This window comes from Cornus florida, unplaced genomic scaffold (assembly GCF_030987335.1).
Source record: "Cornus florida cultivar Cherokee Brave unplaced genomic scaffold, ASM3098733v1 CherokeeBrave_3.0.0_Hap2_Chr02, whole genome shotgun sequence".
Taxonomy (NCBI): Eukaryota; Viridiplantae; Streptophyta; class Magnoliopsida; order Cornales; family Cornaceae; genus Cornus; species Cornus florida.
Window position 1 is genome coordinate 111,152,512 of NW_026775572.1, and position 14,533 is coordinate 111,167,044.

At 38.9% G+C, this 14,533-nt stretch overlaps 1 protein-coding gene across 1 annotated transcript; it reads left to right on the plus strand.

The window, feature by feature from the left end:
- The first annotated feature begins 4,697 nt into the window (after window positions 1-4,697).
- Window positions 4,698-7,865, plus strand: LOC132296607 (uncharacterized). Its single transcript, XM_059794792.1, has 2 exons — window positions 4,698-6,269; window positions 6,414-7,865. Exons 1-2 carry the CDS (start codon window positions 4,698-4,700, stop codon window positions 7,863-7,865), a joined length of 3,024 nt encoding a protein of 1,007 aa, XP_059650775.1.
- The last annotated feature ends 6,668 nt before the right edge of the window (window positions 7,866-14,533 follow it).

Genomic DNA, 14,533 nt, shown 5'->3' on the forward strand with positions numbered 1-14,533 from the left:
AGATTTCAGTAAAGACTTTCCCATTGAAACTGGAGCATCGATATTGAAGGCGAGGAATGTTGGGCCGTAGCTCAGTTTGAATTTCAAAAGAAAATGATTGAAGCAAAAGAGATTTTCTAGCAATTAATTAGGAAAATAAGTTGAGATAGAACTTCTATAAATAGAAGTATTGTACTCCATTTCCAATTTGTCCAGCACCACCACAAAACATGCATTTCAACTAAAAATGTTTTCAATTGACTCTACGTCATTTTCCTATAAATTTCTTTATTTCAATTTAATGGCAATTGATTAGATCATTGTCAACTATTTCTATTCAGCCATTTACTTTCTTTCAATTTCAATTATGCCAATTTTAATTACGCAATTTTAGTTAGGCTTTCAATTCAATGGCAATTGATTAAATTCTTGCCATTGAATCGTAGTGACAATTGATTGAATTCTTGTCATTACTTGGCTGATGGCAATTGATTAAATTCTTGCTATCACGTTTCAGTGGCGATCGATTAAATTCTTGCCATTGTGTTTGGCTGATGGCGATTGATTAAGTTCTCGCCATCACGTTCGGCCGGCGATCGATTAAGTTCTTGCCGCCTGTCTTCACTCGGCCATTCCATCCATTCAAACATTCATCAGCCGTTGCATTTCTTTAGACACTCTAAAAAGTCCTTGCTACAAACAAGGCATAAAAGAACCTTACTGGGAGTTCTTACTAGTCTCTCTCCCACACAATCGCCTGAGAGCCAACCATCGGAAAAAGGGATAGGCTGGTGTTCAATTACATATTTTGGGTATTTTGTACAAATATTCTGGCACGCTCGCGAAGAGTCCATCGACCGGCGTAGGGAACAAAAATCGCGCGAACACGTTTTGGCACGTCCGGTGGGAACACTACTAGAGTGTTATAAAAGAGGCAAATATGCCGCGGCCCACAAAAAATTCTATGGCCGTGGCTACTGATGAAGATTTAGAGGAAGGCGATCAGCTAGTACAGGCTGAGAACTCTGCAGCAGGTCCTACTGATGAGTTAGCCGTACTTCAAGCACAGGTTAGCTCCTTGGTAGATGCAATGGGAAGGATGGGAGCACGCTACAACGACTTGCATGAAAATATGTCCCAACTCTCAGCCTTTATTTTGAACAAGCCGACTCAAGCTAGCAGCTCCAACAATCAGGAATCGGTTTCTCAGCCGAATCTGTCATAAGCTGCTCGGCCAGAGAGGGCCATTGAAACATCACAGCCATGGCCGCCAGTAGTGACACTTTAACCAGTTGCAACATCAAGTCAGCCGGTTCATACGCTACTCACCTGGGCAGAAAGCTATCCTCAGCCTACGTTGGCAGGTTCTAATCAGCCACCAGTAGTAGGTTCGCAGCCACAGGTAATTCTACCAAACCCTTCTCGGATGCCTTTGAACTCGGGGGGCAATCAGATCAGGTGGAGGCCACCGAAACCACTGTATACTCATGTGCCGCCACAGGTAGGGCTCGGGGGGCAAAATATGGCTAATCAGCCACATGATTGGCCGAATTGCTATCAACCAGCGGCTAATCAGCCGCTAGTTTTTAATCAGGTACCACCAATATTAAATCAGCCACATCAAGTCATGTTAGATAGAAGACAATTAGCTGATTTACTCACAGAAGAATATGGCCTGGAACTTAGAGGTGTCGGCCGACCAATTTATAGAACTCCTTATCCAGAAGTGGTAGACCAAGTTGAGTTCCCTAGAGGATATAAAGTCCCTGACTTTGTAACCTTTAATGGAGAGGGGAATCAATCAACCGTGGAACACATTGGCCGATTCACGGTTCAATGTGGAGAGGCCAGTGTTAGCCCGTGGTTGAAATTGAGACTTTTTCCTAACTCTTTGACAGGGGCAGCTTTTTCATGGTATATTCGTCTACCTCCTAACTCTGTTTTTAATTGGCCACAGATGGAGGAATTATTCCACAATCAGTTCTACCGTACGGAGACAGAACCTACTCTGGCCGATTTATCCAGGCTAAGTCAATTGCCTAGTGAATCGGTCGAGACATTCATTGCAAGATTCAGGAGAGCAAGATTAAGATGTCGTGTACCTCTTCCAGAACAGGAGTACATTCGTTTGGCTTTGAACGGCCTTGATTTTGAACTTCGGAAGAGGTTTGAAGGAGTTCCATTTCGTGACATGTATGACCTGGCCGAGAAAGCTACCAGGTATGAGTTGGTTCTCAAAGAGGAGAAAGAACGAAAAAATTCCTCTAAAGGTACGTACTATAGGGACCCCAACTATGAAGTTTATTCAACTGATGTGGTTGAAGAGGAAGATTTTGAAGCTAATTTAGCCGAAGTCATTCTAAAGAAACCTTATGTATGTGACACTTTAACAAAACCAAATGTATCCACCAGTGGTACTCAGCCGTCGACTTCATCGGCAAGGAATGGTACGGCTGATACTGGTAAGGTTTATACGTTTGATCTGGCCAAAACAGAACAAATTTTTGATCATTTGTTGGCCGACAAACAAATCGTTTTGCCAAAAGGACACAATATACCATCGACCAATGATTTAAAAGGAAGAGAGTTCTGCAAATTTCATAATTCATGGAATCATACTACTAACAATTGTTATGTATTTAGAAATGTATTGCAGAAATCTATTGATGAAGGTGTATTGAAATTCCCTGAAAAGAAGCCAGATGTAATGGGGGTCGATGGCGATCCATTTCCTAATATTGTCAGTACCAATGTAATCAGCCTGGCAACTGAAAAAGTCGCTGATAATGGTAGACAGGAAAGATTACCAAAAGTTCTTGGTAGTTCATCGGCCAGTAATGATGAGCAGAAAGTTAAGGACTTGGAAATTCAGTTAAGAGAAGCTCAAATTGCCCTCATCAACCATGGTTGTTGTCCAAATTGCAAAGGCCAAAGGAATGACTCAGACAAGAGGGGCTATTTCCAATCAACCAGAAAGCGCAGTGTCCATGAAAGGTTAGGCCATCAGCCTAGACAGAATCACAAAGAAATCAATCGATCAATATTTAGAGAAAATGGGCCGAGGGCAGTGAGAATCATTCGGTCATCGGTGGCCGATAGAGTCCTGCCAGAACAACATTTTTATCCTAGTTTCAAAAGGAAACCAACAATTCAGTCAGAAATATAGGTTCAAAAAGGAGAAGAATCTAGCCGTGTAAGAACGGTTAGACCTCCTTTGGTTGACCATGGCAGATGGACTCGAGTAAGTCACCCAAAGTTTCCTAAGCAGCCTCCTACACGTACCCAAAAAAGGAGGATGCAAAGGAAAAATGCAGAACTCAAAAGGAAAGAAGACAAGATCGACCATGATCAACTAGAAAGGAAAATTGAACCAGTGGTGGCTGAGGACATGGAGGTCGCTACATCATTTGAGAATAAGGCATGCTTTTATGAAGAAAAAGATGATCAGCCCGACCAGGATCCAAAGCATGCGGCCAAGTATAGAATTCGTTTTGGTTCTCTCCCGGATAAGGTAAATTGTAACATGGTATTTGTTTTGCCTTCTGTGTTTGAAGCAAGGATAGAACCAACGATGAACAGGGATGTTGAGTCAGCCAAGCAGGAAGAAAAGGCTGAATCTTCAGAAATTAAGAACGATTCGACAAGTTCATCGGCCGGGATAGGATTGATCTCTCAGGATCAGCTATCTAAGGCCGATAAAATCATTTTTGAAAAACCACCTTTGTCCATGACACAGCAGTTGAGGCCGTTGTATGTTAAAGTATGGGTTGAGGGTCAGCCAATCAATAGGGTTTTGGTTGACAATGGTTCGGTGGTGAATGTCATTCCAGCAACTACTTTGAAGAAATTGGGTAAAACCATGGACGATGTAGTTCCAACCGACGTGGCCATCAGTGGTTTTAATGGAGGATCTAGTAACACCAAAGGTATTCTACCTTTGGAAATTACTATTGGCGGTAAGACATCATTTACGGCTTTCTTTATCATTGATTCAACTGCGGCCTATAATCTCCTTTTAGGCTGAGATTGGATTCATCCTAACATGTGCATCCCATCAACCTTGCATCAAATGTTGATTTTTTGGGATGGAAATGAGGTAAAAATTGTTGAGGCCGATAACAAACCCTTTATAGCTAGGGTGTATTCGGCTGAGGCTGCACTTTATGATGAAACTGTTGTACCTATCAAATTTGTTGGCATTAACAGGATGGGACGACCAGCAGCGGCAACAATGAAGAAGAATTTAATTAATGCTGAAATTAAAGAATTATTGTCAGAAACAGCTCGGCCGAAAATTGATATTTTCAGGTCGACCATCAAGGACATTGAAGATGTTACTGATGGATCACAAAACCAATGAAGAAAAGAAGCGGCAAGCTTTCAGGGCCGCTTGCATAAGACTGAAAGCATATCTGGCAGAGAAGAGACTGGCCAGAGAAGAACAGCTATATGAAGAGGTATCGGCCAGCACGGCCGATATAATTGAAGAAGGTTTCGAAAAGCTGGATGCAATCCAACTTGAAGATTTGTAGTCAGCCCCTTCCAGGATGGAAGATAATAAAGCAGAGGTGCAAGATCCTTTATTGGAAATAAATGTTGGTACTAAAAAAGATAATCGGCCATTATTTGTTAGTGCTTTGCTTGAGCCTAAATTCCAGGCCGATTTGATTAAATTATTAAATGAATATAAGGATTGCTTTGCTTGGAGTTATGAAGAGATGCCTGGCCTGTCTAGAAAATTGGTAGAACATAGATTACCGATCAAGAAAGATTTTCAGCCATATAAACAACCACCAAGAAGGATGTCTTCGGAAGTAATGCTCAAAATTAAAGAAGAAATTGAGAGACTTCTTAAGGCAGGATTTATTCGAACAGTTAGGTATATTGAATGGCTCTCTAATGTTGTTCCGGTAATGAAGAAGAATGGCAAACTTAGAGTTTGTGTGGATTTTCGCAATTTAAATAATGCCACTCCAAAAGATGAATATCCAATGCCTGTGGCCGATCAACTTATTGATTCGGCCGCTAAGCATGAAATATTGTCTTTTATGGACGGCCATTCAGGTTATAATCAAATCTATTTAGCCGAGGAAGATGTTCATAAAACGGCTTTTAGATGTCCTGGGTCAATTGGTACTTTTGAGTGGATTGTGATGCCATTTGGCCTAAAAAATGCTGGGGCTACTTATCAAAGGGCAATGAACTCTATCTTTCATGATATGATTGGCCGATTCATGGAAATTTATATAGATGATGTAGTTGTGAAATCATCGGCCAAGAGACAGCATTTGGAACACTTGAAAAGGGCCTTTGAAAGGATGAGGGTCCACAAATTGAAAATGAACCCATTGAAGTGTGCATTTGGAGTTTCAGCCGGGAATTTCTTGGGGTTCTTGGTACACAAACGAGGTATTGAAGTTGATCAGAACAAGGTCAAAGCTATTATAAATGCTAGGGCCCCAGCTAACAAAAAACATGTGCAAAGGTTCCTCGGCCAGGTAGGTTTTCTTAGAAGATTTATTTCTAACCATGCTGGCCGAGTGCATGTCTTTTCGACTTTAGTGAAATTAAAGTCACATGAGAAATTTCATTGGGACGAATCCCATCAGAAGGCCTTTGACAAAATAAAAGAGTATTTGGCAAACCCCCCGGTTGTAATGCCTCCAAGAAAGAAATGGCCGTTAAAGCTTTATTTATCAGCCGCAGAAGAATCAATTGGTAGTATGCTCGCACAAGACAATGAACATGGAAAGGAGCAGGTTGTCTACTACCTGAGTAGAGTACTAACTGATGTAGAATGCAGATATTCCTCAATTGAGAAGCTTTGTTTATCTTTGTACTATTCGGCCATGAAGTTGAGAGTGTACATGCGGCCTGTTGATGTTTATATTCTTTGTCAGACTAACGTGATCAAGTATATGCTATCAAGGCCATTGATCACTGGCCGAATAGGTAAGTGGGCTTTGGCTTTGATGGAATTCAATTTTATCTACGTCCCACAAAAATCAGTAAAAGGAAGGGTTCTGGCTGATTTTTTGGCCGATCATCCTTCAACTGATATTGATCCATGGGTTTATGATGAATTGGAGTCATCAGCTATATTCTTAACTCCTTGGATGTTGATGTTTGGTGGATCAAGCACGGCTGATGGAGCAGGAGCAGGTATTGTTATTATTTCGCCAGCTGGCAGAAAGGCTTCATTCTCTTTCTTTTTAGATTTTAAATGTTCAAATAATCAGGCCGAATATGAAGCGCTTATAATCGGCCTGGAGATTTTAATTGAAATGGCTGTTAGAGATGTAAAGATTTTGGGAGATTCAAACTTAATCCTTAGCCAAATTTCTGAAGATTTTAAGTGCCTAAGTTGGCAATTAAGGCCGTTTCATTCTCTGGCCACTTCATTAATTAATCAATTTGATAATGTTCAACTTAAGTTCTGGCCGAGAGGGCAGAATAAGGAGGCCAACAGCATGGCCCAAGCAGCCTCTGGAATAAAAGTATCAGCCGGAATAGAAGATCAGTTAATAAAGATAACACGAAGATCTCTGCCATCGGCCGAATTGAGAAATACTATGTTGTTTGATACTTGGACAATTGATGTAGAAGATTTGGCCGACGATGACTGGAGGTTACCATTTATAATGTTTCTTCGAAATCCAAACATCAAGGCTGATAGAAGTATTAAAAGAAAAGCGATCAATTTTGTGCTTCTAGATGGGGATCTATACAGAAAAGGGCTAGAAGATGGGCTCCTACTACAATGCATAAGCAAGGAGGAATCACTTCAAGTTATGGCCGAGGTACATGAGGGCAGCTGTGGGGCTCACCAAGCTGGGATTAAAATGAGATGGCTGATTCGCAGGTATGGATATTATTGGCCGACAATGAGGAAAGATTGCATAGATTACTCAAAAGGTTGTCAAGCTTGTCAAAGACACGGGCCGATTCAAAATGTACTAGCAAAAGAATTACAGCCAATAATCAAACTTTGGCCATTCAGAGGTTGGGGCCTTGACCTTATTGGTAAAATTAATCCACCATCAAGCGAAGGCCATCACTGGGTGATTGTTGCCACAGATTATTTTACTAAATGGGTTGAGGCCAAGGCTTGCAAAGCGGTTGATCAGCAAACAGTGATTAATTTCATGGAACAAAACATCATTCACAGATTTGGGATTCCAGAAACACTTGTTTCAGACAATGCAACAGTATTTAGGGCAACTGATGTACTACAATTTGGCCACAACATGAATATTCATATGTCAGCCTCTACGCCATACTATGCTCAAGCAAATGGCCAGGCCGAATCTTCAAACAAAATTTTAATAGAGATCATTGAAAAAATGATCAAAGATAAGCCAAGAAGGTGGCATGAGACTTTGTATGAAGCTTTATGGGCCTATAGGAACTCAAAAAGAACAGGCACAGGAGTTACACCATACATGTTAACTTATGGTCATGATGCTGTTCTGCCTATAGAGATGAAGGTTAAATCAGCCAGAGTTGCTTTTCAAAATAATCTAACTCCAGTTGATTATACTCAAGCAATGTTGGTAGAATTGGAAGATTTGCATGAAGTTAGAAGGGATGCCTTGGATTATATCATAGCTCACAAGAAGAAGGTGATGAGGATCTACAACAAGAGGGTAAAACCTAAGTCTTTTGCTGAAGAAGATTTGGTTTGGAAAGTTGTTTTGCCAGTGGGTAAAGTGGATAGGAAATATGGGAAGTGGTCCCAAAAATGGGAAGGGCCATACTTAGTCCATCAAGTCTTAAGTGGAGGAGCATATAGGCTGAAGTATTTCAGTGGCCGATTACATGACTATCCCATTAATGGCAAGTACCTCAAGAGGTACGTACCGGCAATCTTTGAAAGGGAAAATTAGTGTTAGCCAGTACTTATGGCTGACCATGTGTACCTTTATGTAATAAAAATCGGCCTATTTTTCTAGGCTGATTTGGCTATTTTAATAAATTTTTTCTCGCTAAAATGTTGATACTTGTTTGGAGTAACAAAAGAGGCCATTTATTCATTGAAGTGTAAAAGATTACATCATTTAAAGATCATACACTAAGATGGCCACAAAAGGAAGCTAATATAAAAAAAAATTCATATGCTTGCAAATTTTTCCTTGAAATCGGCCCAAATAACTAAGGATCGATTGAAGGCCACCATGGCCTGCCTCTTTGACTCTTCCAATTGAGGTAATTCTCCACGAAGATTTGCATGCTCGTGAGCAAGGTCTTGAGCTTCAAACTGCAATGTGGCAGCTTCAGCAGACAAGATGGCCTTACGAGCATGGATCTGGTCGATCTCTTTCTGAAGGACATGTTCTCTTTCCTCAAGGCCGATGAACTCTGTATTCACTCTTTCAAAGGAGGAAGTTTGAATTAACAATTGGTTAGCAAGGGTATCATTCTTGTTTTTACTCTTGTTGAATTGGTTGATTGCTTCATTGGCTTGGAAAATATCATCGGTCAGAGTTGGTAGTTGGCCTTTAAAGGTAGCAATAGTGGCTTGAAGATCAACCGGAAAGTCTGGGTACTGGATGAGTGTAGAAAGCACTGCTGTGAGCTCACTTTCAAAATTAGGAAGATCAGCAGCATCTCTTTCCAAGATCTCAAGTAAAGATTTTTTGGTCTCTTCTAAGGATTGTATAGGGATATTGGCTGAAGTGACTGGGGTGGCTCCAGAAGATTCACTTTCTTTCTCTTCGGTCACTGAAGCCACCACATCCTTAAAGAAATTGCTCAAGGCCAGTAGAGATGAAGCAGGAACTTTTTGTGGAGGAAATAAAGGAACAATTTGAGTTTTCTCATACACAACCTGACAAAATGAGGAAAGATTAGATCTTAAATTTTTTTTTTTTTTTTTTTTTTTTGGGATATGAGATAGTCAATACCTTAGATGATTCGGCTATGTCTGTCACTAAGAGTGGCTGATGACTAGTTTCTGGAGGAGGAAATTCTGGCTGAACCGCTGTGCTATCTCCTTGGGATGAAGTTTTAGCAGGAGTGACTTGAACATTGAAGGGCACCTCAATGGGATCATGAAAATCCTTCAGAGGGCTGAAATTTCTAACTGGGCTATAGACCAAGTCAAGAAGAGGAGATTGCTGCAAAAGAGAAGAAATTAAGGACCATATTGATTGAAAAGTTTGGAAATTTCAAGTACAGTTATCTTTACCTCTTTTTCATCTGAGGAATGATCAGAAGGAGTGTCAGCCACATTAATTACGGGATCATCGGCCACGTCTTCTGTAGGATGAGGGCTTTCTAGATTTTCTTCCACTTCATGTTTCTTACGTTTGCTCAATCTTATTTTTTTAAAAGTGCCATGAGCAGTTGATTTCTTTCTTTTTCCCTGGAGATGGAAGCTTTATTAACGTTTGTCTCGGCCAATAATAGTTGTGGCCGAGAATTAGAAATCAATATTGGCTAAGTATTTTAACAATTGGGCCGATATGATTATCTTTGTATGTCAATAGATAAAAACCTTTACCTTCGGAGGAATTGGAGGAACATCAGGGATGATTGCTGATTCAGTTATTGAAGGCTGAGGAGGTTGGCTGGAGGAAATTTCATCATCTTGGGGCTCAACGTCTTCTGGATTAGGCGAGGCTGATAAAGTTCCACTGTCTGAATCTGCGAAAAAAAAAGGGGGGGGTAAGAGAAATTCAATTAAAAGTTTTTTTTTTTTTTTATATATATATACAAGTAAAGGAAAATCGTACCTTTGAGAAGGTTGGCAGTGGCTTTGGCCTTAGCTTTTCTCTCTTTATTGGTCCTTGTTGGAGCATCTGCTGGCTGAGAGAAAGGGAGTTTCTTGGCCGTTTGTTTTTTATCTTTGGGAGGATCTTTTTGAGGCATCTTCTTTGGGGTAACGGCCCGGGAAATTACGAATGCCCCTTCAAAGGCCACAGATATGAACTTAAAAGATTCCAATATTTTAACAACAAGTGACTGGCTATCAGCCGTCCTTGTAGAAGTAATGTAAGAAGACCACCATTGATCAAAACTAGAATCTGAGGCTGGGTTTTTGATGAAGGGTTGGAATTGGAATCCAGCTTGCAGATTTGAGAACCGGGAGGACACGTTCTTTACATAGGAGTCATCTGGAAATATCACACGCCTATGGAAGTTTTTGTTGAAAGAGAAATAAGGGGGCATGGGGATCATTTGAGTCAGACCAAATTGCCTAGCAAGTTGATTTGGATTGTAGAACTCAACTCCAACTTTTGAGTTTACTGTGCCTAGAAGGCCAGTGTTGAAGTGAAGGTCTCTTGAAAGTAAGAAACTAGCCCACATGGCCGAACGCTTATCAGCTGATTTTTTGGTAGACACTCCTTGAGGAGGAGTCAGCCATCGAGGTGCTTGTGAGCAATGAGAAAATGGAAGGAATTGGCTGATAGTCCTCTGTTCACAACCGGAGTAAAAGAAATTGAAGCAATCTCCAAACGAATGGGATTTAGGTACGGCCGATGCGTAACTTACAGAAAGTAATGGGTCATTGGCCGAAGGCCTCACCACAGGTCCGAGCTCAGGAAAGTACACTTGAAGCCAAATTTGAAATAACCAGAGGGGACCACCATAGTGTTCGAAGTTGGAGGTAAGCAAGTCATAAATCCCTCTATATAAATGAGAAAGCACCAAGGGGGCAAGAGCAAGGTGTTTACCTCTTGAAAGGGCAACGGCCACATGAATGAAATCCTTTGTGACTTGAAAGGCCAGTACGCATAAAAGAAACTTGTTCAGCCAGGCCAACAAGAAGGCAATATGTTCAGCATCATTCACAGGGACGCGAGGATCCATGGTGGAAGTTAAGTATTTGCCATAAGAGGATTCAGATGACTTGGTTCCAGTTTGCTTTGAAGGGAAGATGAAAGGAGAATCCTCTTCTACTAATAAGGTACTTACATCAATCCCAAAGGGTTTGAGGCCGGTTAGATAGCACACGTCTTGAATGGTTGGAGCCATCATGCCACACTTCAAGTGTAAGGAGTTGGTGGTGGTCGACCAATTAAACATGGCTGCTATCATCAAGGCTCTGTCTTGGGCGATGTTAGTTTTACTTAGCTGAATGGCATCATATATGCCACAATCCTTCCATATTTCTCCCTTCACAGCTCCAACCCGGTCGACCCAATTGATCCAAGCATCATTTGGGCTATGCCATGTTCTAAAATGAAAGTGTGGCAAACTGCCATTTTCATTAGGAGGGAAGGTTTGAAGGAATGGAAGAACGTCGGCCGAAGGATAGAAAGGTGAGATTGATGAAGGAGCTTCGTCAAGGAAAGCAGGACCTAAGCCTTTGAAGTCAGTACGAAGATCGATAAGGGTATTGAGACAGTATTTGTAAGGAGATAGAGTTTTTAGGGATTTTTCTATGATGTTGCCATGAGTTGAAGGATCGGAAGGTTGAGGGATAGAGGTGGAATCAGTTGATTTAGTTTTCTTAGGAGCCATAGAGGAAGTCAGGAACGATTTTGCCGAGAAAGAATTTCAGAGATAAAAAGTTTAAGGGAAGAAGAATGATTTTAGGGATTAGAGGGCATCAAGCTAAATACTTGCTGGATGTAATAGCGGATTAGTGTAGTTACCGTTTTAATTGGGAAAGATAACCATTAAAGCAGGTGGTTGGAAAAAGGATTTATTACCAAAATTTGAATTACAATTTTAGGCCGATTCAAATTCCAAACGCTTCGTATCATAAGTGATAAAAGCATTTGAAATTCAGGGGGCATTTGTTGGCACCAAAACTTGGCAGCCACTTCAGTAGCGACGTGGACCAATGGGAAGCCGATAAGTGTTGAGCATGTCCAAGAATGGTCGGCCAATGGAGAAATAGTAGGAGAAGATTTAGGAGGATATCTATATATTCAGCCACCTCACCAAAAGGGTTGTTACTAAACAACCGAGACTTGTGTTAATTTCAAAAGGAAATTTCATTAGAAATAGAACATTGGGAGAGGTTGGCTAAGGTGACATAATTAAGTTCCTAAAAAATAGGGATTTAGTTATGAGAAAGGAAATTGAATCCTTATGGAAATGAAATTCAAAAAGAAGGGGCAGCCACGTGAGTGTATGGGTCAAGGCTATAAATGGTCTTCCAGCCATTTAAGAGAAATATTTCAGTCAAGCTTGAAGAAAGAAGTTGCTAAAAATCAGCAACTTACTAGCAATCTTCCAGCAGCTTTCTACCGACTTCTTAGCAATCAATATTTTCTTCAACAAAGGTATTCTATTTGAAGCAAGATGAAACAAGAGGAGAAGAGACGTGAAAGACTACTGGAATACGACCTATTTTCAGCAACAAAGTAAAGCAAATCAAGGAAAAGAGAGATTTCAGTAAAGACTTTCCCATTGAAACTGGAGCATCGATATTGAAGGCGAGGAATGTTGGGCCGTAGCTCAGTTTGAATTTCAAAAGAAAATGATTGAAGCAAAAGAGATTTTCTAGCAATTAATTAGGAAAATAAGTTGAGATAGAACTTCTATAAATAGAAGTATTGTACTCCATTTCCAATTTGTCCAGCACCACCACAAAACATGCATTTCAACTAAAAATGTTTTCAATTGACTCTACGTCATTTTCCTATCAATTTCTTTATTTCAATTTAATGGCAATTGATTAGATCATTGTCAACTATTTCGATTCAGCCATTTACTTTCTTTCAATTTCAATTATGCCAATTTTAATTACGCAATTTTAGTTAGGCTTTCAATTCAATGGCAATTGATTAAATTCTTGCCATTGAATCGTAGTGACAATTGATTGAATTCTTGTCATTACTTGGCTGATGGCAATTGATTAAATTCTTGCTATCACGTTTCAGTGGCGATCGATTAAATTCTTGCCATTGTGTTTGGCTGATGGCGATTGATTAAGTTCTCGCCATCACGTTCGGCCGGCGATCGATTAAGTTCTTGCCGCCTGTCTTCACTCGGCCATTCCATCCATTCAAACATTCATCAGCCGTTGCATTTCTTTAGACACTCTAAAAAGTCCTTGCTACAAACAAGGCATAAAAGAACTTTGCTGGGAGTTCTTACTAGTCTCTCTCCCACACAATCGCCTGAGAGTCAGCCATCGGAAAAAGGGATAGGCTGGTGTTCAATTACATATTTTGGGTATTTTGTACAAATATTCTGACACGCCCGCGAAGAGTCCATCGACCGGCGTAGGGAACAAAAACCGCGCGAACAATTAGTATAACCTCTCTCTCGCTCTCTCTCTCTCTATATATACATATAGTGTAATAAATAAATGAGATTCCACTTTACTTTCGTTAATAAATAATTATCAAATAATTAGATTGATTTTTGAATTTTTAGATTCCACAAGATAAATAAAGAATTCGTAGTTTATAGTGTTTTCATTCCAAAATAGTTGGAACAGAGACACTAATATATACGGGAGGCGATATTTGTATTTTAATTTTTTAACGTTTGTCAATTCTAACTATAACGTTTGTCAATTCTAACTCTAACTTTACAAGTAAATAATTGTTACTTTTTAAATAACAAAACTGTTTTTTAAGATTTCTTCTTCTTATCTTTATTCTTTATTATTTTACGTATCTTTAGATAACATAAAAAATTAATTGAATAATGAATAATTTTCTTTTTTACTGGACCAAAAAATAAAAATTTATGTTGAATAAATTAACTCTTTCGATCGGACAAAAAAAAAAAAAAAAAAGGAACTATTGGAAAAATTAACTCTTTTGACATGGAAAAAAAACCTCGAAAAAAATTATTTATTGAAGAAATTATATTTTTTGTCAACATCCCTAAAAGAAAAGAATAGGATTATATATATATATTTTAATCTAAATTGAATAAATTATCTCTTTTGATAAGACAAAAAAAAGAAGAAGTTATTTTTATGTAAAAAATTATTTTCTTTTGACAGTACCCATAAAAAATTATCAAAAAAAAAAAGTTACTTCTTTTGACGGAAAAAAAGTTAACTTTGTTGAGTAATATCCCTTTCAATTGTCAAAAATAAAAAATAAAAAATAAAAAAATATTATGAAATAAATTATTTCCTTTTACCGTCAAAAATTAAATTATTAGTATGAAATAAATTATTTTCTTTGAGAGAAGCTCTAAAAAAAACAAATAGAAAGGAAAAAAAAAATAGTAAATAAAGTAAAGAAGGTAAAAAAATATATATATATTAAAATTGTATAAATGGTAGTTATGACATTATAAATTAAAGGATAATAAATTTATGAATTTAAGGACCTTCTTATTATTTTTTAAAAAAAAATAAATATAGTACAATTAGAAAAAAATAAAGTGAGAATATCATTTCCCTATATATTATTTCTAATTTCTTTACTCTTTCAATCACACGTAGCACAGATAATTACACTATTTTATATACTCCGTATTTATTTATTTCGTTTAATTGTTGGAAGTAGTGAGAATTTATAGATACATAATCAGTAAAGCTATTTAGGATATACATCCCACTTAGGGTCGCTCGATTTCTTTAATGTCTTCAGTGACACCAAAAGCCAGACCATCCCGAGGATTAAGGGCCATG

Coding starts and splice junctions, on each gene's coding strand:
- LOC132296607 (XM_059794792.1), top strand. CDS start 4,698: ATGCCTGGCCTGTCTAGAAAATTGGTAGAACATAGATTACCGATCAAG. Junction 6,270..6,413: donor AGATTTTAATTGAAATGGCT/GTTAGAGATGTA, acceptor GTTCAACTTAAG/TTCTGGCCGAGAGGGCAGAA.